Here is a 25,760-nt window from a genome sequence, read left to right on the forward strand (position 1 = left end):
TGCAGTGGTGCAATCATAGCTCACTGCAGCCTCAACTTCCTGGACTCAAGCAATCCTCCCACCTCAGTCTTCCAAGTAGCTGGAACCATAGGTGCACACCATCACACTCAGCTAATTTTTTAAATTTTTTGTAGCAATTGGGTCTTGTCATGTTGCCCAGGCTGGTCTCAAACTCCTGGGCTTAAGCAATGCTTCTGCCTTGGCCTCCCAAAATGCTGGGATTTAGGTGTCAGACACCACCCCTGGCCTACAGTCAGTTGATGTTTTGACAAAGGATGAGAATGACATTGAGAAAAGGACAGTCCCTTCAACAAAACAGTATTGAGAAAATTGGATATCCACGTGCAAGAAGAATGAAAGTGGACCCTTACCTAACACTACATTAAAAAATCAACTCCAAATGGATTCAAGACTTAAAGACAAGACCTGAAATTGTAAAACTACTAGAAGAACACCACATAGCGAAAAACTACATGATGTTGATCTGGACAACAATTTTTTCAATTTGACACGAAAATTTCAGGGAACAAAAACAAACATACACAAATGGGATGGGATTACATCAAACTAAAAAGCTTCTGCACAGCAAAAGAAACAATTAACAGAGTGAAGAGGCAACCTATGGATTGGGAGAAAATATCTGTAAGCTACACATCTGATAAGGGATTACTATCCAAAATATATAAGGATCTCAACTCAATAGCAAGAACATAACCCAATTAAAAAGTGGGCAAAGGGCCTGAATAGACATTTCTCAAAAGAAGACATACAAATGGACAACAGATATATGAAAAAAAAAAAAAAAAAAGCTCAACATCATGAATCGTTATGGAAATGCACATTAAAACCACAATGAGATATCACCTCACACCTGTCAAAATGACTATTACCAAAAGATGAAAGATAAGGGTAGCCCAAACCTGTAATCCCAGCAGTTTGGGAGGCTGAGGTGGGAAGATTGCTTGAGATCAGGAGTTCTAGATCAGCCTGGGCAACACAGCAAGACCCTGTATGTACAAAAAAAAATTTTTTTGTTTTAATTAGTTGGGTGTGCATCTGTGGTTGTAGCTTCTCAGGAGGCTGAGGTGGGAGGATTCCTTAAGCCCAGGAGGTCAAGGCTGCAATGAGCTATGTTCACATTACTGCACTCCAGCCTTGGTGACAGAGCAACACCCTATCTCAACAAGCCAAAAATATGAAAGATAATGTGTTGGCAAGGTGTGGAGAAAAGGGAAACCTTGTACACTGTTGTTTGGAATATAAATTAGTACAGCAATTATGGAAAACTGTGTGGAATTTCCCCAACAAAGTGAAAATAGAACTACCATATGATCCAGCAATCTTACTTCTGGATATACATCCAAAGGATTTGAAGTCAGGATGTGATATACACCATGGTGTGTGAAAATGTGGTATATATACACAATAGAATACTATTTAGCCTTAAAAAGGAGGGAAATTCTGTCATTTGCAACAACATTGGTGAACCTGGAGGACATTACGCTAAGTGAAAAAAAGCCTGGCACAGAAAAACAAATACTACATCTTCTCACTTAAATGTGGAATCTAAAACAATTGAACACATGTAAGCATAGAGCAAAATGCTGGTTACCAGAGACTGAGGGGTAGGGAGGCAATGGCCAAAGGTGCAATGTTTCAGTTAGACAGGAAGAATAAGTATTTGAGGTGATGGATATGTTAGTTACCTCAATTCAATCATTTCATATCATGTATCATAGCATCACTTTGTACCCATAAGTATATGCACTTATAATTTGTCAATATTCAATAGTAAAAATATAAATTTTAAAAAACTTTCTGACCATCACAATATCCAAGAGAAATAAGAATATATGTCCTACCAGAAACTTGTACATAAATATTCATAGCAGCATTATTCATAATAACTAAAAAGTGAAAACAACCCACTCTCCATCACCTGATGAATGGACGAACAAAATGTGTTTTATCCAAACATTGGAATATTATTCAGCCATAAAAGACATAAAGTATTAATACTTACTATAATATAATGAACCTTGAAAACATGATAATATTTTAAAGAAGGCAGACATAAAAGGCCACATGATTCCATTTATATGAAACATCCAGAATAAGGAAATCCATAAAGACAGAAAGTATATTAGTGATGCCAAGGATTGGGGGAGGAATAAATGGGGAGTAGACTGCTCCCAGGTATCGGCTTTTTTGGGGGCTGATGAAAATGTTCTGGAATTAGATAGTGGTGATGGTTGCATAACTGTGTGAGTACATTAGAAAGCACTGAAGTGAACCCACTAAAAGGGAAAACTTTATAGTATGTGAGTTACTTCTCAACAAAGCTGTTATTTTAAAAATAAATTTTCTGCAATATCTCCAAAATATATGTAACAAAAGAAAGAAGCAAGGTGAAGATAGTATGTCTAGTACCACATGTGTAAAACTAGACAGACAGATATAGATAGATTGTCTATAAATAGATATAGATAGATTATAGAGAGAGAGAGTGAGAGGGCAACCAGCTTTTCATTCTATACCCTTTTATGTTTTTCATTGTTTGTACTATGTGGAGGTATTATATCTATTATATACATATTTTTTCTAGGATCATATAGCTAATGATTTGTCACTATAACTTTTCACATTCATCCTTTCTTTCCTTTTAGGAAACAACAATTAGTGACATCCTTGAATCTGAAGTAGTGAATGAAATACTGCCTTTATCAAACTCCAGGTTAGTAAAGTTAAGACAAGTAAAGTCAAGTCTATCTGAGATGGACTCGCAGCCACGCCTGAGAGTCATGGCTGCCTAACTAGTCCTGGATTGCTGGCTTGAGAAGGCATAGCATTCTGGGGTCATTTTCTTTACATGAATTATTTGAGTCTTCTTCCAATTCCTCCCCTTGCCACTCCTTCACCCCTAAACCCCACAGAATCCTGACTTAAGGTAGGAAATAAAATATGAACATAGGTTTAAGGTAAATTTTATTTGGCTTTCTTTGTGTAAGAGTTGCAAAAAATTGAAATTCTATTAATGCCTATATCCCTGTAACCCCAAACTGCTACCAAGAAACTCTTGTCTACGTGATGTCCTCACATATGGCCTTTCTTAGTTTTTCAGGAAAAGGTCTGGTAGAGTCATTTGTAAGTCTTCAAGAGACTGACGACATTAAGTCAAAAGAAGCAATGGCAAGTTCAAAGTCCCCTGAAAAGTCCCCTGAGAATCTTGTGTGTTCACAGAATTCTGAGGCTGGATACATAAATGTGACTTCTCTGAAAGAGACACATGGTATACAAGAACAAGACCAAAAGTCAGAACTATAAAATCACTGGTGCCTAAAGCTATACTGAACAAAACTGCTAACTTAAAGCCTGGACAAAAGGTGGACCATGACATTGAGAAGAGTTACCACAGATCCCAAATGGATATCAGCCAAGAGTCTTCAAAATTGCTGATAAATTCATTAAAGCAATTCTAAAAATGGATTTCTCAAGTTTGTTTGATATCCTCAGATGCCTTGTATTGGCCAAAATATTTACTTTAGTTCAATGATTTATTTAGGTTTCTCTTCAACAGAGCACATGTATGGTTAATTAAGCATTCTTTCCTATTATCGTGGGTTTCTTTTATGATTTATTTTTTAAGAGTAAAAACAATACAGTCACATTAAAGCAAATTTTGTTTTTTAAAAAACCCTCCTAGGATGGGCGCAGTGGTTTACACCTGTAATCCCAGCACTTTGGGAGGCCGAAGCAGCCGGATCACGAGGTCAGGAGATCAAGACCATTCTGGTTAACACAGTGAAACCCCGTCTGTACTAAAAATACAAAAAAATTAGCCAGGCGTGGTGGTGGGTTCCTGTAGTCCCAGCTACTCGGGAGGCTGAGGCAGGAGACTGGGTGAACCTGGGAGGCAGAGCTTGCAGTGAGCCGAGATAGCACCACTGCACTCCAGCCTGGGAAACAGAGCAAGACTCCATCTCAAAACAAAAACAAAAACAAAAACAAAAACAAAAACCCTCCTATAATACCACAAGCTTTTTTTTTTTTTGAGATGGAGTCTCACTCTGTCACCCAGGCTGAAGTGCAGTGGCATGATCTCCGCTCACTGCAACCTCCGCCTCTCGGGTTTAACCAATTCTCCTGCCTCAGCCTCCCAAGTAGCTGGGATTATAGGCACCCGCCACCACGCCCAGCTAATTTTTGTATTTTTAGTAGAGACGAGGTTTCACCATATTGGCCAGGCTGGTCTCGAACTCCTGAACTCAGGTGATCTACCTGCCTTGGCCTCCCGAAGTGCTGGGATTACACCAATACCACAATCTTAACTATTTTTATTTTACAATTATTCCCTTTTGGTCCTAATTCAAGTGCATATATTCTAAATTGTTATTATTATAATATTGTATATTCATTTTCACAGTTTGATTTTTAATTTACTGTATATACCATGGAAACATTTTCAATAGCCATATGATATTCAATCATGTTGATGTTCTATAATTATTTTTATGGGAAAAGTTTTAAATGTTTAATGAAGAAGATTTAGAGCAATACATTATTTAAAAGTGGACAGGAGGTTGGGCACGGTGGCTCACACCTGTAATCCCAGCTCTTTGGGATGCCAAGGTGGGCAGATCACCTGAGGTCAGGAGTTCAAGACCAGCTTGGCCAACATGGGGAAACCCCATCTCTAACAAAACTACAAAAACAATTAGCCAGATGTGGTGGTACGTGCGCTTCTAGTCCCAGCTACTGGGGAGGCTGAGGCAGGAGAATCACTTGAACCTGAGAGGCAGAGGTTGCAGTGAGCGGAGATTGCACCACTGCACTCCAGCCTGGGTGACAGAGCAAGAATTCATCTCAAAAAAATAATAATAAAATAAAATAAAAGTGGATAGGAAAATACCAAGAGCTTTTCCTGGAGGAGGGAGTATGAGAAGAGAGTTCACATAAACCCCACTACATAGAAACTACCCCTAAATATTTCCAAATAGGAGTACAAAGTAGGTGAACAGTCTCCAACTCATCTTTAGGACTGGAAGAGTCTCTACTTTCATGGAGTTTATATGCTATTAGGGAGGAAGATGTATGTGTGTGTGGCAGGAAATGAGGTGCAGACACATACCATACAAATGTGAAATGGGGGGTGGCATGAAGAAAACAAACCAGTGATCTGAGTGACCAAGGGCTACTTTAGATTAGGTCTAATGTTGCCTCTGAGGAGGTAACATCTGGGGTGAGCCCTGAACTACAAGGAGCATTACTTCCCACACACATACCCCAACCAAACCCCACCATCACCCCGCCAACCCACATTAAGATCTGGAAGGAATATTTCAGACAGAAGAAACAGCTATTACAAGGCCTTAAAGAAAGGAGGGATCTCAGTGACCTGGAGGAACAGACAGGTCAGAGCACAGTAACTAAGGGCAAGTGGTACAAGATGAGGTCAGGTAGGTGATAGCCAGATAAATGCACTGGAGGGCTTCCTATGTACAGAATTGGATTTTATTCTAAATATAGGAAGCCAGGAGTTATTTTAAAAATAAATAGGAATCACAAGAGGTATTTTAAAAATAAAAAATAAAAAACTCTAGTTACTCTGTGGGAAACGAATTGGAAATGACCAAACTGGGAGCTTGTGGCAGAACGGAAACATAATCCATTGTCCTGACTTAGAGGAAGGGACAAATATTTACTTAGCAAGCCTTTACGTGCCAAGCTGTTCTAAACGCTGAGGATGAACAAACCAGAGTTCCTGCCTTCACGGTGTTCACAGACTAGCGGGCAGAAGACAGACACAGCACGTGTGGCGGTGTAGAGGGCTTGGTTGCAAGAGCCGATAAGGAGGACCCTGGCGACTGCCTAGTCCAAAAGCCCTAGCTAGAGCAAGATCAACTTGTACTGCCCTTAGTACAGCCACGTGAGTGGGGTGACCATCGACCTTAACCAAAAAGATGTCAAGGCTTTCCTCCTCCTCACTCCCGCGTCCCCCGTCTCAGGGAGAGTCTCCCAGCTAGACCCCAGCAGCCTCAGCACACACCGCACAGGGCGACAGCTTCCGGGGGCGGGGCCCAGTCTCTCTCGGCGTCCACCGCGCCTGCTCCCCGGACGAAACCCGCGGACAGGGTTTTAGGTTCGCCGGAATCCCACGCTCCCGACTTCTGCTTCCGGGTCGGAGCCATGGCGGTGGCAAATTCAAGTCCTGTTAACCCCGTGGTGTTCTTTGATGTCAGCATTGGCGGTCAGGTGAGATCCAGGACGCTACCCACACCTGCGCCGAAGGGAAACTGCTCGGGGCTAGCTAGGCAGGCAGAACTCACCCAGAGAGAGCGGACTCGGGAAGCCAGCCAGAAAGCGAAATTGCACCCGAACCTACCGACCTGCAGGGCGGGGAGAAATGAGGAGGAGAAGTCTCCCCAATCCTAGCGCCCCGCTTCTGGAGGAACTGGGCGGTTAGACCAGGGAGGCGGAGGTGGGTGATACCGAGCGGCAGGGTAGTGGGTCAGCCCATCCTGCCCCCAGCTCCGTGAAGCCCTCATGGTCTTGGACTGGGCCTTCTGACAGTCTCCCGCTGATTGCAGGAAGTTGGCCGCATGAAGATCGAGCTCTTTGCAGACGTTGTGCCTAAGACGGCCGAGAACTTTAGGTAAGGACGTGCTCCAGTTCCGCTGGATTAGCTGAGGCAGAAGTCGGGCTCTAGTCAGCCGCCTGAATAGCCTGTCTACCTCTGTCCGTCCGCTCACTGCTCTTGAGACCTGATTCCTCCGTGCATTGCTCTGTCTGGTTGCCGTTTGGATTGTTCCCGTGTTAATTTACGTTGTTAGTCTGTATGTCTCCGTGTTTGGACGTCTGGCTGGCCGATTGGTGGACGTGCTGGCTCCATTGTTTATTTCCCGTCTTTAGAGGCGGTCACGACTGTGATGTCATAGTGATTGAATCGTTCACTTTTTGTCCCTTTCAGGCAGTTCTGCACCGGAGAATTCAGGTCAGTTTCAGATGTGTTTGACTTCTTTGCCTGCTCCAGAAGGGTGTTCTGGGGCTGCGGTGAGGGTATCGGTGAACCAGCTGCTGGCCTTGAATGATTGCTGGTGACAGTGATAGAAGGTAATGCCCCAAGGGTCTGTCCCTAGTTTATTTGCCTTCTTTATGTCTGTCAACCATCTTTAGGAGAGTCCTTTTGGCTCTAGTGCATGGTAAACTGGAAAGGCCTTGTGCTACCTGCTATCACTCCAAGTCTCTTTCTTTTTGTTATAGAAAAGATGGGGTTCCAATAGGATACAAAGGAAGCACCTTCCACAGGTAAGGCTTTTGGCAAGCCATCCTAGAGTCTTTCAGAAATATTTCCTGGGGGATTAGGCTCTTTAGAGGAAAATAAAACCAGAGGTAATTCTTACATTTCTTGAGAAGAAATGTTTTTGTGGACTCAATAACTGAAGATTTATTAAATATTCTAACTCTACTTATACTCTCCCACTTCTTATGTCTTTAAAACAGAAACTACTCATCTTTACAATATCCTGTCTTTTTCATGCACTTGTTTGTGCAAATGCAGATTTTTAAAGAAGTACACTTGTAATCCTAAAGTGCATATAATATATCCTGCTGGTTGCTATTTATAACTAATTCCTAAAATGATCATATATGATTGTCCAAGGATAATCATATTTCCTGGGGAGTGGAGTATGGCAACACTTAGTCTCATTTCAATATAGAATCTTTCTCATGGCTTCACTGTGGTTAGTAACAATGTTAGCACATAATTATATCACAGCTTTAGAACTGTGGGTCTCTAATCCCCAGTAAGACTCCTGTGAAGTGGTATGTGTGATCTGCATTCTACAGAGGAGGAAACTGAGGATAACAAAGGTTAAGGACCCTCCCTAGGGGTAATAGCTAACAATTGTTAAGCCCTTACATGTGTAGCAGTACCTTTCACATAAATTCTCTGTAGTTCTTTCCCCCAAATTTACATCAAATCCTTGATCTGCCTTTTGCTTTGGCAAGTAATGTGGTCATTCTTCCTGCAGGCTTTCAGCCCCTTCTTCTTGTTACTGTTCAGGTACCAGATCGTGCACTTGATCAACTCTAACATGCCCTAATTTATAACTAAAATCCTTTTTTATGGTTAATTATCCTTTCAGCTTAATCATTCCAGGAAAAGAATAATCTTCTTTTTTTGTTGTTTTGGTTTTTGGGTTTTTTTTGAGACAGAGTCCCGCTCTGTCACCCAGGCTAGAGTGCAGTGGCATGATCTTGGCTCACTGCAACCTCCGCCTTCTGGGTTCAAGCAATTCTTTTGCCTCAGCCTCCTAAGTAGCCGAGAATACAGGCATGTGCCACCACGCCTGGCTAATTTTTGTATTTTTAGTAGAGATGGGGTTTTGCCATGTTGGCCAGGCTGGTCTCAAACTCCTGGCCTCATGTGATCTGCCTGCCTCGGCCTCCCAAACTGCTGGGATTACAGGCGTGAGTCACCGCACCCAGCTAAGAATGGTGATTTTATAATAGCCAAAGTTATAGTGTATTTTGAAATCAATGTTAATCTAATACAATAATAACAAAGTCTCCATAAAATCTTCTCTCAGTATTCTTTGCTCTCTGTTTCAGGGTCATAAAGGATTTCATGATTCAGGGTGGAGATTTTGTTAATGTAAGTACTATTCCTCTTCTATCAAAGACCTGTAGTTTTAGTTTTTATTATTGTTGCAATTGCTGTTTTTACTACAGAGACCCAGTCTTAAGGCTTGAGAACAATAGCCAGGTTTGATAGGGGTGTTGGAGAGAATGGTGATGGGGAAGTTCTTGAAAGTGGCTAGGTACAACTGACTGTAGATAACAGACTTTAGCACTTTGATTGAGGCATTAACTTCCATGGTCCAAATCTCAGCCTTTTTGAGCCAGAAATTGGACTTTTTAAGAATACCCTGTAGATGATCTATGATAGGTTCACACTAATTAGTCATATGAAACTTAGTCAGAAATCAGCTGTGGTTTGTTTTTGTTTTTGTTTTTTTCTGAATGGAGGTAAATCTCCTTCTAGTGGACTAAATGCCTGTCTCATTTTCTCTTTTACTTCTGGTGTCACAGTGCCTGGAAAGCTGAGTTTTTCATAAGAAGTTGATTTGTGGGCAAGGAATCAGAGCGAGATAGGTAGATAGTTCTGGAGGAATTTGCGCTATGCACTGGGAGGGCCCAGTGAAATAGTTCTTTTTTGCTAACCATAACTTTCTTGTAAGTAGACTTTTTTTTTCCCCCAAATGAAGCCTCCCTCCCCACCCCAACCTTGGAGGGTGTGGGATAAACTACAGTTTTTCTTTCTTAAACCTGCTTTCATCCTTACCCACCCACTTCTGTGCATGGTCTTTCTTTACTCTTATTAATACCATTTGGTTAGTTGTGTTGCTATTTTCTTGGATCTGGGAGACATTTGTTCTCTTTTATATGTTTATTTAGTCCGGCTCTCATGAGTTTTTAAGACCTCTTTCCTTTCCTATGCAATATAGGGTTGCAGAGTGGCAGGTTTTAGGCTGATTTATGCTTTTACCTATGTTTTGTTTCATCTGCGTGGTGTTGTATAACTGTGAAATGGCACAAAAAAAACCCTAGTTTTGTTTTCTCTTTAAAAAATGGAAAGTGGAAGTATGCTGGGCCTGCATTTCTCACAGTGGCAGTGACAGTGACAATTGGTTGGAATAAAGGAACTGGTCCCTCTGGACATGGCATATCTTTGCCATTTCACCAGTCTCCACAACTGTTTCCCTTATTTAGGTTGCCTGCTCCTGTAGGCATTTGTTTGCAACCCCTGGAAACAAATAATAGTAGTGGGGTTTGTTAGCTGGTAAGAAGGGCGGAGAAGCTATCCTCTCTGCCTTCTTTCCTTTCTTTTCCCCTAGGCTCCCCTGTTGCCCAAGGAGAGGAATAGCTTTTTACTAGTCTTTGCCCCAGGCACATCTGATCACTTGTTGATAACTCTGGGGTTAGACAATAGTTGCTCATTCTGAAGGGTGAGTTAAAAGCAATTGGTGGCAGGGCTCACATCTGTAATCCCAGTACTTTGGGATGCTGGAAGGATTGCTTGATCCCAGGAGTTTGAGACCAGCCTGGCAACATAGTAAGACCCTGTCTCTACAAAAATAAAAAAAGTTATTTTTATTTTCTTATTTTTGGTGGTGTGCGCCTGTAGTCCCAGGTACTTGGGAGGCTGAGGTAGGAGGATCCCTTGAGCCCAGGAGGTCAATTCAAGGCTGCAGTGAGCCATGTTCATGCCACTGCACTCCAGCCTGGAGGACAGAGTGAGACCTTGTCTAAAGGAAAAAAAAAAAAAAAGCTTGCTTAGAACCTTCCTTGGGGAAGGCAAAATGGAATGAGCAAGCGCCAGAAAAATCAGAATTTGAGACCTTCCAAAGTTGGACCAAGAATATTTGTTTTGTTCATTTATTTTTGGTTTTAATAGTATTTATTATTTTGTTTGTAAAAGAAAAGTGCAAAGAAGAAAATAAATCACCAGATGAATCACCCTCAATCTCACCTCACAATATACTATTGGCATTTTGGTTTACAGTTGTCAGCCTTACCTTAGTATGTATATGTGTGTTTATATAATTTTTAACAGACTTAAAATAATCTGTATGTTTTACTTTTTTTGTACTTCGTAATTGTCCATACTTTCCCTTGTCATTATGTCTTTTAAAACATACTTTCTAATAGCCACCTAATATTTCATTATGAATGACAAGTTATTTGATCAATTCACTGTAGTTGGAAGATTAGTTGCTTTCTATTGTTTGCTCCAAATTATTAATTTTGTAATTTTGCCTATTGTTTCTGGAGAACTATAGATAATGTGATTATGGAGAATGGTAGTAACTGATGTGTCCCTGAGGTTCACTGGGAAATTGGAGATGAACTTGTTTTCTCTCTTCCTTCTGTATTAATAAGTATGTGAAGTTAGTTAATGACATAATAGCTTATTTGATTATTTATGAAGTGCTGTATTGTTTGCAAAGTGCTTTTTACAGACACTATCTAATTGAATCTTCATGATAACTGTAAAGAGTAGGTAATTTCCCCCTCACTTGATAGATGAGGAAATTGAGGCTCACAGATAGGAAGTGACTTTCCCAGCTCTAAGTGATAGATCAGGAACCCAAATCCAGGTCTTTTTTTTTTTTTTTTTTTTTGAGATGGAGTCTCGCTCTGTCGCCCAGGCTGGAGTGCAGTGGTTCAATCTTGGCTCACTGTAACCTCCACCTGCCGGGTGGGTTTGAGTGATTCTCGTGCCTCCGCCTCCCGAGTAGCTGGGATTACAGGCGCCACCACCGCACATGACTAATTTTCGTATTTTTAATAGAGATGGGGTCTCACCATGTTGGCCAGGCTGGTCTCAAACTCCTGACCTCAGGTGATCCACCCATCTTAGCCTCCCAAAGTGATGAGATTACAGGTGTGAGCCACCGCGCCAGGCCAGGCCTTTCTAATATACAGACTTGATTTTATTTGCTAATATTTAGCCAAATAAAGGTTTGAATTTGGACAGTTTTTCTGTATTCTCTGGCTTATCTTAATGATAGTCCTTGTCCCAAAAAGGGACCCTTGATTCTACACCAGGTCAGTGTTTTCCCTTTCTCCCATGCACCCTTTCTCTTCACTCACTGTTGATTCTACACCAGGTCAGTGTTTTCCCTTTCTCCCATGCACTCTTTCTCTTTACTAACTGGCGAGGAGAGCTTGATCTTTTTGGCAGTCCTCAATATTGCCTTTAAAACTCAGGGATTCTATTTAAGGCACTGCAAATATGGCCTTGGTCAAATTGTGTTATTACCCAGACTTTAGTTTCCTCACACGAAAAATGGGGAAGGTGATAATGCTTATTCCTCAAGGTTGCTGGAAGAGCAAAGAAATAATGCAAATAAAGCTAGTTTAAGCAGAAATTGGAAGTTTATAATAAAGGGAGTGTTTCATGGAACTAAAGGAAGAAATAGAACTAGGAACTAGAACCATAGAGAACCAAGGCAGTTCTTTATCTCTGTTTCTCTAGTGCTTGCTACACATCTGTGTTGTGTTCTCTTTCTGTTCTCTAGCCCACCTTGCAAATGGTAGTCACATCCAGCTTCCAGGTTTACATGATTCAAATTTAGCCTCAAAGACAGCATCTATCCCACCTCCAGATTCCCGGAGAAGGAACTCTAGTTGGCCCAGTGTGAGTTAGGCATCCTCCCCTGGATCAATCAACTATGATCAGGAGGGTGGTATCATGTTGTACATACAGACTGCCAAGAGCTCACCCACCCTCTTAGATAGTTTGGAGGAATGGGTGGTAGTCACTTAAGTGGGTACTTTTATATGACTGCAGGCATGACAGTCTTCGGGAATGGCAACGATTGAGTATGTGATCACCTTGTTGCTATTCCCTACTTAATTGATCTTTCTAGGGGCCCAGCTGTGACCTGTTTTATCCAGTCTATAAAATGCTCCAGCCAGTTTTTGTGGGCTGTAGGTACCTTGTATAAGGCTTGCTCTGATGGCAGGGTGGGGTCAAATAGGTGCAGCTTCCAAGATGACCAACAAGAGTAAGAGTAGACTTTAAAGATGTCAGGCTTTAGGTGCGACAGTGTTCTTCCTCTGGTTTCCAGGGACCCAACACTCCAAGTCACTAATATTTCCCTTCTGTCTGCTCAGGGAGATGGTACTGGAGTCGCCAGTATTTACCGGGGGCCATTTGCAGATGAAAATTTTAAACTTAGACACTCAGCTCCAGGCCTGCTTTCCATGGTAAGTGAGGTCCAATCAAGGTTTTGCGTTACAGCCAGCTGGTTTCTGGGCCCCTCTTGAGGCCCAATGCTGTGTTTTGGCATGATGAAAGCAAATGCTTTCTTTCTCTTGCTTGCCCCAGGACTCACCTTTACCACCTCTTTTCTCAGTCTGGTTTGATTGAGAAAACCGGTAGGTACATGGTGGATTACAGGTGTGAGCCTGTATCACGCCTGTAATCCTAGCACTTTGGGAGGCTGAGGCGGGTGGATAACCTGAGGTCAGGAGTTCGAGACCAGCCTGGCCAACATGGTGAAACCCATCTCTACTAAAAATACAAAAAATTAGCCAGGTGTGGTGGTGGGTGCCTGTAATCCCAGCTACTCGGGAGGCTGAGGTAGGAGAATCGCTTGAACCCAGGAAGGGGAGATTGCAGTGAGCCAAGATCGCGCCACTGCACTCCAGCCTGGGCAACAAGAGCGAAACTCCGTCTTAAAAAAAAGAAAATAAAGAAAAGAAAACCAGTAGATAAGACCCTCTAGCAGGCTAGCAGGCTGGGGAACTAAAATATGAACCAGGGTTTGTGTCTAGGCATTCAGCCCTACTGCTCAGAATGTAAAAAGCTGTGCTTTCAAGACATATTCATAGCTGGGCCTGGTAGCTCACACCTGTAATCCCAGCACTTTGGGAGGCCAAGGCAAGAGGATTGCTTGAGGTTGAGGTCAGGAGTTTGAAACCAGTATGGGTAACTAGTGAAACTTAAGTCTCTACTAAAAAAACAAAAAAAAAATTAGCCAGGTATGGTGACACACACCTGGAGTCCCACCTACTAGGGAGGCTGAGGTGGGAGGATTGCTTGAGCCCAGGAATTTGAGTCCGCAGTGAGCCATATCCTGTTCATCTCTGTATCCTTGGATCCTAGCGTAGGCCCTGGCTCATAATAGGTGCTAAGTTAGATTTACTGAAAAAAACATGGAGGGATTAGGGTTACAAGCTCTTTTGGGAATCTTACCCATCAGGTAACATGGCCAAGGAAACTTACTGCAGGTATATTTGGTTTCCATCAGGCAAATAGTGGTCCGAGTACAAATGGCTGTCAGTTCTTTATCACCTGCTCTAAGTGCGATTGGCTGGATGGGAAGCATGTGGTGTTTGGTAAGTCCTACTCATGTCCCATGGTCCAGGCCCCATTCACCGCGGATGGAACCTCCAGAGGAGTTAGTTCTCAGACTCTTACCAAGAATGCTCAACTTGGATAACTGGTTAGGTGGTAACAGAGAAAACAGAAATGGTGGGGAGGTGGGGAACATGTTTGGCTAGAGAACTAGAGGGCAGGACAAAAGGGCCATTTGATATAGTATGGAACCACTCAGGGGGAAAACCCAGTAGCTAGCACCAAAGAAATGCCATACAGGCAGCATGATATGGTGAGACTTTGCAGTCACTCGGATATAAGTGTGAGCCCTAACTCTACTTATTACCTATGACCTTGAGCAAGTCATTTCACCTCTACCACATCTTAATTTCCTAAAGTTAGTAAGAGAATCTAATGACATAATAGCTAAGAATGGGCTTTGGAAGCTGGAAAACGCTATGTAAACAAGAATAAAGTCCAGCTCACACTCTTCCTACAGGAAAAATCATCGATGGACTTCTAGTGATGAGAAAGATTGAGGTAAGTACTGCTTTAATTTTTCTCTTTCTCTCCCATTCTGGTCTGGTACTGTCTGACTAGCGTCCAGGAGCTAGAGAAGGGGGAATGAGCTCCAGTTTGTTAGGCCCAGTCTTCATTGCTTCAGGAAAAGGGAGGAGAGACCACCTAAGTTAGCCTGTCTGGTCAACACTGAGGTTTGGCCCCTGACGACCCTGTTGCCTACTTGATAAAATTCTACTCCTCAGCATTGCGTTCAAGGTCCTTCTTGATTAGTCCCTGTCTACTTCTCCATGGCCCCTTCTCCTGCCACTGCCTCTTTCATGTTCCAGTCACATCAGGCTACTAGCTCTTCCCTAAATCTGCCATACACATCCCTGCCCCTTGCTCTTTCCTGCTCCTGAGCCTTTGTTCACACTGTTTCCTGTAGCTGGAATGCTCTTCTTTCCTTCCCTCCTGGTGGAATCCCATTCATCCTTCTAGGCACAGTTCAAATAACCCTCTTTTGTGAATCCTTCCCTGACCTCTTTAAGCAGCAATTTAGTTACCCGTCTACCTCTTATCCAACTCTCTCATAACTTTTTGTTATATTATCATAGGTTTGATGTTTTCTAAGTGTTTTGCATTTTCTCTTTGATACCTGTCTGCCAGGACATGGACAGTTTCTGAGTGCTGAGTCCTTAGCACAGGGGCTGGCAGGCATCAGTAAAAGTTTGATAAGGGAATGAGGAAGTGCCTGAGTGGATGAATGTCCATTGTGCTTTTTTTCCTAGAATGTTCCCACAGGCCCCAACAATAAGCCCAAGCTGCCTGTGGTGATCTCACAGTGTGGGGAGATGTAGTCCAAAGACTGAATCAGGTAAGTGTGTCTTTCTGCTATTAGGTTAGGAGTCAGACCTCAAAGAAGACAGCATGGTCTAGTGGAAAGATCTTTAGTCTTGAAGACATGAGATTGAGCCCAGTTCCTCTGTGTGTGACCTTGGAGTAGTCACTTTCCTTCTCTGAGCATGTGTCCTCATCTGTCAAATGGAAATACTGTAATACCTATCTCTCAGAGTCACTGTAAAAATCAAAAGAGAAAGGGTTGTAGGAGCACTGTACTTTTCTATCACTTTGTAATGTACAAAGTATCAATCTGAAAACTACTCAGGCAGTTTGTAACAGCACTTTCAGACTACAGTTCCATTCAGTAGTCCCCCTAGAAAGACCTGGCTCCAGGCCTGAGTAACTCTCTGCTGGGACCAGGCCAAGGAGCCAGGAGACACGCCTGTCATGCACCTCATCAGAACTGATACTGCAATTCCAGGCCTTGACTTCATATTTGCCGGCCTTGCAGGTGAATGCCTTGCATCTTCCAGCCTACATGGACTCATTTCTTACCCGTATTTGCCACTGCCTGCTCTGTGCTGGGCAGCATGCTCGCTGCAGAGAGCGGGGCAAAGAATTGAAAGGTGTCTCCTTTCAGGAGCTCATGGGAAGTAAGACATTCTCAGAGGTCATCACTAGTAATATGAGTGACACTGCCAAGTGTGAGAAGAGTACAAGGGGGAAATCCATCACTTCCAGCCAGGTGAGGGGTAGTAATGTTTTTCTTTTTTTTAATTTCAAACCTGCAAAAGAGTTAGAAGAATACCTTGAACACCCATATATCTTCACTTAGATTCACCAGTGATTAACATTCTTGTTTTATTTCTTTGCCTTGACATTGGTTTTTTTCTTTCCCTTCTTGCCTCCTCATCCATTTCCGTTGCCTCTCCTCCTCCCTCCTGCTCCTCTTCCCTCCCTCCATCCTTCCCTTCCTATTTTTCATCCTTCCTTCCCATCTTCCTTCCTTTCCCCTTTCTTCTTTTCTTTCCCATTTGAAAGTTGCAGACTTCTTGACACTTTACCCCTAAGTATTTCAGCAAGGAACTCCTAAAAATAAGAATATCCTATGTAACCACAATATTATCTAACATATAGTACATTTTCAAACCTCCCCAGTTGTCCCAAAAGTAACTTTTGTAGCTTAAAAAAAGGTGATCCAATCAAGCTTCCCATATTTCATTTCATTTGGTTTACACAAGTAACACATTACACTCTCATTGTGAAAACTTTCACACCAAACAGATAAAGTGAAAGCCCCTCTTAGGGGCTTTCTGTTTGACAACACCCACCCCCAATTCCACTCCTCTTTCCAGAGGTCACTTCCTTATCAGTTTGATGTGTGTCCATCAGGGCCTTTGCTTTGCCCATGTAATTTTGGGAGGTTTTCTTTTTCCCAAATGAAATCATACTATATTTTAAATGTTCTAGGAAATTATGTCTTGAAAACTTTTCCTTCTTAGTTCATGTAAAACCACCTTGTATTAAAAAATGAAAACAGCCCAGCACGGTGGCTCACTCCTGTAATCCCAGCACTTTGGGAGGCCAAGGAGGGCAGATAGCTCGAGCTCAGGAGTTCGAGACCAGCCTGGGCAACTTGGTGAGATCCCGTCTTTCCAAAAAAAAAAATTAGCCAGGTGTGGTGGTGCAAGCCTGTAGTCCTAGCTACTCAGGAGGCTGAGGTGGGAGGATTACTTGAGCCCAGGAGTTTGAGGCTGCAGTGAGCTATGATGGCACGCCACTGTACTCCAGCCTGGGTGACAGAGTGAGACCCCATCTCAAAAAAAAAAAAAGAAAGAAAAAGAAAAACCAAAACTGCTGTGCAGCCTGAGCATCCCTAATCCGAAATCCCAAATGCTCCAAAATATGAAACTTTTTGAGCACTAACATGACATTAGAAGTGGAAAATTCCACACCTGACCTCATGTGATGGATCATAGTCAAAAATTTGTTTCATGCACAAAAGTATTTAAAATATTGTATAAGATTACCTTATACAATAGCTATAAGTAGCTAGGACTACAGGTGCGTGCCACCATGCCCAGCTAATTTTTATATTTCTTGGTAGAGATGGGGTTTCAGCATGTTGGCCAGGCTGGTCCAGAACTCCTGACCTCAAGTGGTCTGCCCACCTCGGCCTCCTAAGGTGCTAGGATTACAGGCGTGAACCACTGCCCCCAGCTGAGCATTAGTTCTTAATTTTATATGTTGTAATTGTTTTCTTCAGAATATATTTTAAGAAAAAAATTAGTATTATGTTGCTTAAGTTTGGTGATATTCTTTGTTAAAGAGAAGTTCTAAATTTTGATGAAGTCCAAATTATCAGTCTTTCACTGCTTTTTGGTTTTGTCTGATTTAAGACGGTCTTTACTACCTCAGATCACAATGTTTTCTGTGTTTTTTCTAGTATTTATTTTTATATGGTGGAACTAAGATCATTTTTCTAGTATTTTTATAGTCTTATTTGTATATTTATAAAATCATCTTATAATTAATTTTTCTGTATAGTGTTAAGATAGGACTTTTTCTTCTTTTTTTTTCCAAATGGAGATCCAGTCAAATACTTGATCATTTTAATGACTCTACAACACACCTTTATCTGTGACCAACTCTGTTCAGAATATCTGGCACTTACAGGCATTCAGTAAAAATTTATTACATGAGTTAAGTAGAGAGGGAGAATGTCAGGCATTTTAGGCGGGGAACTGGTGTGAGCAAATGCTGAGGCTGGAATGCACAAGTGTGTGCTGAGAGCTGCATGTGGACCTCTCTTGTTCAGCCAGATGATCCCTTCTCAGGCTCACTTGACACCCTGAGCTTTCCTTTATGCCAATACTGGGTGCCCCTTGGGCCCAGCCTGCTCTCCCTCTTCAATGGCTGCTGGCCATTCCCTCCCTCTCCTGCTCATTTCTTTGCTATAACTAAAGTTGAGTTCATAGGTCCTTTCTTTCCAAAGACTGACCACTGATCACTACCAGAGGACAGACGATAACAAAAAGAATAAAGTTTAGAAATTCTTTATGTTGGGGCCTCTTTTCTGTATCTGTCTGAGTCTTTTACATAGAGTTACTGGAAGTCCTTGTTGTGGTTTTATTTCTGAGGGTGGGGATCATCAACCCTTCCCCCATCCCCCACTGTTAGCAAAAGTTATATGAACTTTTGCCTTTAAGAAAGCCCTTCTTCTCAGCCTGCAACCCAAGCAGAATGCATTCCTCAGGTGGCCGTTGTACATTCCACAGGCCCTCTAGACCAGGACTGTCCATAGGCTGTGATGATGGAAAGGTTCTAGATCTGGGAGGTCCAGTATGGTTGCTACCAGCCCCATGTGACAACGGAGCACTTGAAATGTGGCTGGTGCAACTGAGGGACTACACCATTAACTTTTTATTTTTTTATTTTTTATTTTTATTTATTTATTTTTGTTTTTTTGAGATGGAGTCTTGCTCTGTCGCCCAGGCTGGAGTGCAATGGCACCATCCTGGCTCACTGCAACCTCTACCTCCCGGGTTCAAGCAATTCTCCTACCTCAGCCTCCTGAGTAGCTGGGATTACAGGTGCACACTGCCATGCCCGGCTATTTTTTGTATTTTTAGTAAAGATGGGGTTTCACCCTGTTAGCCATGCTGGTCTTGAACTCCTGAGCTCAGGTAATCCGCCCATCTTGGCCTCCCAGCCTATTTTTTTTTTTTATTGACAGAACTAGGCTGTAATTTATTAAATTTAAATTAGGCTGGATGTGGTGGCTCACACCTATAATCCCAGCACTTTGGAAGGCCGAGGCGGATGGATTGCTTGAGGCCAGGAGTTTGAGACCACCCTCACCGACATGGTAAAACCTGTGTCTACTAAAAATACAAAAATTAGCCGGGCATGGTGACGCACGCCTGTAGCCCCAGCTACTCCAGAGGCGAAGGTACGAGAATCTCTTGAACCCGAGAGGCAGAGGTTGCAGTAAGCCAAGATTGTGCAACTGCACTCTAGCCTGGGCAACAGAGCGAGACCCTGTCTCAAAAATAAATAAGTAAAAAATAATAAATGTAAAGAGTCAATTGTGGCTAGTGGCTACTGTACTGGACAGTGAGCTCTTTTAAACGTAAGCCTCTCAGTCTACTCGCCCTGGCTTGCTCAGAACTGAATCTCATAGCTAATACTTAAGGACACTATAATTAAAACAGTTATCCTTCATTGAATTCTTCCTGTGCCCAGATAATGAGCTAAGAACTTTACTTGAATTATCGCATTTCACTTTACCAAAAATCCCTATCATAGGTTTTAAAGTGTTAGGAAATCTGGGGGCAGTCTAATGTAAAGGGGTTCCACAGATGGGTGCCCCATTTTGGGTTTCTGAATAATGTGATTTGGGAAAAATTAATGAAAGAGGAGATGAATTTCCCAGGGAGCAGGGGTCTGGAGGGAAGGGAAGTGGTATTTTTAAGCCCTATTGGGCAGTACTTCTTATACTTTAATGTGCATATGGATCTCCAGGAGATTTGTTATAAAATAGTGGTTCTGACTCAGTGGGTTTGGATAGGAACTGAGATTTTGCATTTCTAATCAGCTCTCAGGTGATGCTGATGCAGACTTTGAGAGGCAAGGCAATGGGGAATAAGAGTCTATCTTTTAATTGAGAACTTGCCATATTCCAAAGAAAAAGACCAAGAGGAAGTAATCTCTTGGTGGCACTAGTCCAGCAGGAATCCATGGCATTCACATCAAGGTATCACTTAATCCTGCATTTGAGGCCTTGTGCCCAGGCACTGGGCATATGCAGTGAAACAGCTAGGAAGGAGATAGAAGACAGGTCACTTGATCAATTCTACCTCCCTATGGAGCACTTCTTTCCAGAACCTTTGTGTTTTGCCTTCCTAGGTTCTGACTTTGGTTTTAGTGAAAATGAAGTTTTGTATAAAACTTTTTTTTTGTTTTTTTAAGACAGAACCTCACTCTGTCGACCAGGCTGGAGTGCAGTGACACAGTCTCGGCTCACTGCAACCTCTGCCTCCCAGGTTCAAACGATTCTTATGCCTCAGCCTTCTGAATAGCTGGGATCACAGGCATGCACCACCATGCCTGGCTAATATTTTTTGTGTTTTAGTAGAGACAGGGTTTCACCATATTAGCCAGGTTCGTCTCAAACTCCTGACCTCATGTGATCTGCCTGCCTTTGACTTCCCAAAGTGCTGGGATTACAGGCATGAGCCACCATGCCTGGTCTGTACAACTTTAGGTACAGAAACCTTGGTTTTATCTCAGTGAGTTCTGGGAGATTTTTTTTTTTTTTTTTTTTTTAGACAAGGTCTTACTCTGTCACCCAGGCTGGAGTGCAGTGGCACGGTCACAGCTCACTGCAGCCTCGACCTCCCTGGCTCAAGTGATCCTCCCACCTCAGCCTCCTTAGTAGCTTGGATTATAGGCGTACACCACTACACCCAGCTAACTTTTTAGAGATGGGGTCTCACCATGTTGTCCAGGCTGGTCTCAAACTCCTGGCCTCAAGCGATCTTCCCTCCTCAGCCTCCGAAAATGTTGGAATTACAGGCATGAACCACCGTGCCCAGCCCTTGGAAAACTTTTTATAATGAATTTGGATATGTGTAGCATAAATGAACCTCTACCCTCAGGATTCTCCTACTGTAGTCGGAATGGGTTCTTTGCTACTTACATATACATGGGAGAGGGTGGCACCTCTCTTTTGAAAGCCTGAGTTCTGGCAACTCTGCTAGTCTGATATGCTACCCCCTTCCCTGTGATCCTCAAACCTGGTACCAGTACCAAGTGGTGGAGAGCGTTCATTAATTCATTGTTGCCTAGATTCTCCAACAGATAATAATCATTTTGGGGCACTTGTTAAACCTACGAATTCCCAGATCCCTTCCCTAGAGTGTTTGATGTGGCTTTGGGGTGGGACTCAGGATGTTATGTTTGTACCAAGTATCTCACGTGCTTCTTAATAGAGGAGTGTGGGAAACACTACTTTAGTTAGTGCTGGGATGACTGTCTTTTAATATTTGGATCTTAGGAAAAAATATAGAATTAGCACAATACATAATTTTACAGTTATTACAGCTTACAGTAAGGCAATATTGAAGTTCGAATAGTGATTAGCTTAAAAAGTAAATTGTACCTGTGGATGATAGATATTGTAACAGTTGTGAAGGTGCTATCTGAATGACTAAGGTTTAGAAACACCGTCTTTCATTCTGGAATTACCTGTAGATGCGAGATTCCTGGGGGGAAGATGAGGGAAGATGTGTTGGTAGCAGTTGGGCTCTATTCATTGCACAACTAAGCGCTGATGAATTAAGATAGGTCCCATGCTGCATACGAAGCTACAGATTTGAAAAGTCCAGTTCCTTCCTTCAAGGAACTCAGTCTCTTGGGAGAACTGACAATTGCAGTACAATAAAGCCCTGTATTGGAGGTTTTAGATACATGCCCGGATCTTCCCGGAGTGGTTGGGTAGACTACAGAAGAGATGATGCTTCAGTTTAGTAAAGAAAGAATATAACTTGTCAGGTGGCTAAAACTGGGCAGGGCATTCCAGGCAGAGGGAACAGCCTATGCAAAGTCACAAAGGCAGCAAACAGCAGGAAGTGTAGAGGAAGCTACAAATAATTCAGTATGACTGAAGCAGGAAAATATGAAAAGCAAACGGTAAGAAGGTTGGAGAGAGGCCAGGGCCAGTAGTGAAAGCTAGTGCCAAGCTTAGCAGTTCGTATGTTATTCTGAGGGCAGGGGCTGACTTTCAGGCATGAAGTAATTTTTCCCCTCTGGGGAAGGAGTCCATTGTGTTCCTGAGATTCTCAAAAGGGGCACTGACCCTCCAAAAAAGAATCAGACCAATATGAACCACTGAAGGATTTTCAGCAGAATATTGTAGTTGAATTTTCATGTTCAGAAGATGATTCTGGCAGCATTGTGGAGGATAGGCTGCAGGCCAGTGAGGAGTCCACTGCCGTAGTAGTCCAGGCAAGAGAAAAGAGATTTTACATGAAAATATGGGTCTGGGGAGCACTGGAGATTTGGCAGCAAATGTTTATGTGCCTGCTGAGCATGTGACACTGTTTGTTCCCTGTCCTGAAACGCAGAAGCTCTGCCAGCTGAAAAGGCCAGGGGAGGGGAGAATGTCTGGCTCCAGTCCATTCCAGTCCAGTACAAAGGCAAAGCTTCTTGCATTGCAGCCAAGTCTTACACACATAGAGTTTCCATTCTCTTCAATGGAATACTATACAGCCTTAATAAAAACAAAGAGGTAGATTTGGATGTGTTGGCAAGATTTCTAAGGTAAGTTAAGTGACAGTCAAGATGTAGTAATTTATGTAAGCATGTTACTGTTTATTTTAAATGATTTTCAGGAATCTCTGCAGTGATATAAAGCAGACTGTCGATAATACTTCTGCAGAGTAGAGATAGCAAAGAGACTTTTCAGTTGCCTTATTTAAGCTTGAATTTTCTACCTCGAACATGTGTCTTGTAATAGAAATACATACTGTTTATATGTAGTTTTAACTAATCCTAAATCCTCCCAGCACCTCCCAGGAGCCTGCCCACAGCTGTGGCTAACATCAGTTGTGAATCCGTCGCTGATCCCTCCACCTCCTCTTCCAGGTCTAAGCCCAGACAGTGGTTCCCACCTGGGTGCTCCCGCAGCACTTGGTTCATCTCTCCACTGTGGCATTTAACACACTGTATCACAAATGTGTCGGTCTGTTTTTCCCTGGACTGAGATCATGCTGACTAACATAGTGCTTGGTCTGACAGAGCTTAGGTCTTGGCACACCATGCAGCTTACAAAGTACATTTATGCATTTTCATACATTTTGCTTGAGGGCCCACAATTAAACTTCAGTCTGTGCCTACAGTACGATCGATGCCAGCACTCATTGTCCACTGGAGCAAGGTGTGGCATGTCTGAGGAATGGCAGGAGGAGGGGGACAATAGTATCTGAGTGTACTTACCCTGTTCTCTTAGTATAGCTTGCTCGACTTCAAGGCTATAAACCGAGAATGTGGACTGCCCTTTCTCTTACCTCTGGGACCGAAACCTGCAAGGAAGAAGGATTACTTTTTGTTCTGGACCTCCACAGAGAGCCATCAGAGTCTGACAAAAAGAACAAAGGCTTTGGAGCCAAGTAGACCAGGAAGCCCCACCACTGTCTAATTCTGTGACTTTAGTCAAGCCGTGAAACCCCTTGGGACCCTACTCCTTTGCATAATTAGATAATATATAATGCATGGAGTTGTGAAGGGCAAATAAATGAGACAGTATGCTTGACCATAAATGTTAGTTGCTTTCTTCCTGGTTCTTTTGTAATTTACTGCCCAACTTTGCTCTGGGGACCCAAAGGTCTGACCTATGGTGAGACTCTGACCTGTTCTACCCTTTTGGGAAAAGAGGATTGGGAGTGCAGAGAATAGCTGGGAGTGGCCGGGCACGGTGGCTCATGCCTGTAATCCCAGCACTTTGGGAAGCCAAGGCAGGCAGATCACAAGGTCGAGAGTTCAAGACCAGCTTGGTCAATATGGTGAGACCCCCGTCTCTACTAAAAATACAAAAATTGACTGGGTGTGTGGGTGTGGTGGCGTGTGCCTGTAGTCCCAGCTACTCGGGAGGCTGAGGTAGGAGAATTGCTTGAACCTGGGAGGCAGAGGTTGCAGTGAGCTGAGATCGTGCCACTGCACTCCAGACTGAGCAACAGAACGGGACTCTGTCTCAAAAAAAAAAAAAAGGAACAGCTGGGAGCATTGTCTCATATGGGATGTCCCCTTCCAGTTGCTCTGAGGTGCTTACCTCCCCATCCCACATTGACCTCCATGTCTCTGCCATTGTAGGCCTTCCTTTCTTCTTGGTGGTGGTCTTGGGTAAGATAATCTGGAGTGGCCCTCGTGTTTGCTTCCCTGCCTGCTGCTGCCCCATTTGATCAAGAGACCATGGAAGTGTCAGAGATTCAGAATCCAAGATTGTCTTTAAGTTTTCAACTGTAAATAAAATTTTTTTGTATTTTTTTTTCTTTTGGTTTTGTTTGTGTGTTGTTTTTAAATAGTTGTAATAGCCCTGTCTCCTCACACTTCAGCTTCAGCTAGGACTGGCACTCCTCAGAGGCCAGCATGGACCAGTGCCAAGCTTTTGCTGTGTATAGTTGATGCCTCTGAATTGCAGGCAGTCGTGGCAAACCTAACTCTCGTAGGTTAAAGCTGATGGACAAAGAAGGCACAGCCCTAGGACTTTACAGCTCTACTTATTCCAAGGATGTTCCCAGCAGGATCAATTTGGTTAGCTCTGGATGGAGCCCGTGGGGAAAGGGTCACTAACTTGACCTATCTACTTACCTCAGAGCATCCTTGAAAGAGTCAAATAAGAGAGTGGATATGAAGGTAATTTGTAGGAAACAGCAACAATACCTTAGAAAATGTTAGTTTTGGGACCAGGTGCCATGGCTCACACCTGTAATCCCAGCACTTTGGGAGGCCAAGGTGGGCGGATCACTTGAGGCCAGGAGTTCAAGACCAGCCTGGCCAAGATGGTGAAACCCCATCCCTACTAAAAATAAAAAAATTATCTGGGCTTGGGGCACGTACCTGTAATCCCAGCTACTCTGGTGGCTGAGGCACAAGAATCGCTTGAACCGAGGAGGCGGAGGTTGCAGTGAGCCGAGATCACATCACTGCACTTCAGCCTAGGTGACAGAGTGAGACTATCTCAAAAAAAGAAAATGTTAGTTTTGAAAGGAAACAGCTCAACATGTAAAGATCCCACTGAGCCGGGTGCTGTAGCTCCTGTCTATAATCCCAACTACTCAGAAGCCTGAGGGGGGAGGATCACTTCCGTGCACAGAAGTTCAAGACCTGCCTGGGCAACATACCAAGACCCCGTCTCTACAAAACAAACAAAAATTAGCTGAGTGTGGTGGCACATACCTGTAGTCCTAACTGCTCAGGAGGCTGAGGCAGGAGGATCCTTGAGGCTAGGAGTTTGACGTTGCAGTGAGCTATGATCGTGCCACTGCACTCCAGCCTGGGTGACAGAGTGAGACTCCATCTATTTTGAAGAGGCAAAGAAGAAAGTTCCCTGATGTTTCTTTCATGAGGCACTTTCTGTTTGCTCTCATTCTTTCTTGCTTTCTTCTGTCTTGTGGATGGGGATGCCTCTTAACTACTGGCAGCAAGATACTGCAGGAGCAAGGTAGCAAACAGCTGAATTCTATGACAATAGAACTTGGTTAAAAGTGTTGTTTCAGTGTGTCAGATGACAAGGGAGATGGTGATAAGGGCCCTACAGTATAGACACTTGCAACTCTCTAGCCAAGGAAACATACTTCAGAGGACACTGTAGAGAAAGGACTCATCTAGTGGAGGAGAAATTTTTAAGTAACTATATAGGGTGGGATTGTAAAGAGATGGGAAGGAGGATGAACAGCTGTGATCCAGAGCTCACATTCTTGTGATGGGCTGTTCAGCTGCACTCTGTTACATCTGGCACCTACATTCT

The 25,760-nt window shown here is 43.1% G+C and overlaps 2 protein-coding genes across 16 annotated transcripts in view; both read left to right on the top strand.

Moving 5' to 3' along the window:
- CCDC30 (coiled-coil domain containing 30) overlaps nt 1-3,672 on the top strand; it is a 190,376-nt gene extending 186,704 nt beyond the window's left edge. For all 10 annotated transcript variants that reach the window (XM_021940150.2, XM_031667593.1, XM_031667607.1 and 7 more), the window contains 2 exons: nt 2,667-2,734; nt 3,114-3,672. In XM_021940150.2, the coding sequence (XP_021795842.2) occupies nt 2,667-2,734; nt 3,114-3,324 (279 nt within the window). In that variant the 3' untranslated portion in view covers nt 3,325-3,672. The remainder of the gene's footprint in view (nt 1-2,666; nt 2,735-3,113) is intronic.
- A 1,832-nt stretch (nt 3,673-5,504) lies between these two features.
- On the top strand, nt 5,505-24,279 carry PPIH (peptidylprolyl isomerase H). 6 transcript variants are annotated; one of them, XM_003891689.4, is made up of 10 exons: nt 5,505-6,252; nt 6,588-6,652; nt 6,968-6,991; nt 7,261-7,305; nt 8,614-8,656; nt 12,685-12,777; nt 13,824-13,911; nt 14,391-14,431; nt 15,181-15,266; nt 24,104-24,279. In XM_003891689.4, exons 1-9 carry the CDS (start codon nt 6,187-6,189, stop codon nt 15,247-15,249), a joined length of 534 nt encoding a protein of 177 aa, XP_003891738.1. In that variant the 5' UTR covers nt 5,505-6,186; the 3' UTR covers nt 15,250-15,266; nt 24,104-24,279. The 6 variants fall into 6 exon arrangements, with proteins under 6 accessions (XP_003891738.1, XP_009204503.1, XP_003891739.1 ...); XM_009206239.3 differs by lacking the exon at nt 24,104-24,279 and adding an exon at nt 22,801-23,553; XM_003891690.4 differs by lacking the exon at nt 24,104-24,279 and adding an exon at nt 23,244-23,553.
- Nucleotides 24,280-25,760: the final 1,481 nt, after the last annotated feature.

Source organism: Papio anubis, chromosome 1 (assembly GCF_008728515.1).
Source record: "Papio anubis isolate 15944 chromosome 1, Panubis1.0, whole genome shotgun sequence".
Lineage (NCBI taxonomy): Eukaryota > Metazoa > Chordata > Mammalia > Primates > Cercopithecidae > Papio > Papio anubis.

Coding starts and splice junctions, on each gene's coding strand:
- PPIH (XM_003891689.4), top strand. CDS start 6,187: ATGGCGGTGGCAAATTCAAGTCCTGTTAACCCCGTGGTGTTCTTTGAT. Junction 12,778..13,823: donor CTCCAGGCCTGCTTTCCATG/GTAAGTGAGGTC, acceptor GGTTTCCATCAG/GCAAATAGTGGTCCGAGTAC. Junction 13,912..14,390: donor TGGGAAGCATGTGGTGTTTG/GTAAGTCCTACT, acceptor CTCTTCCTACAG/GAAAAATCATCGATGGACTT.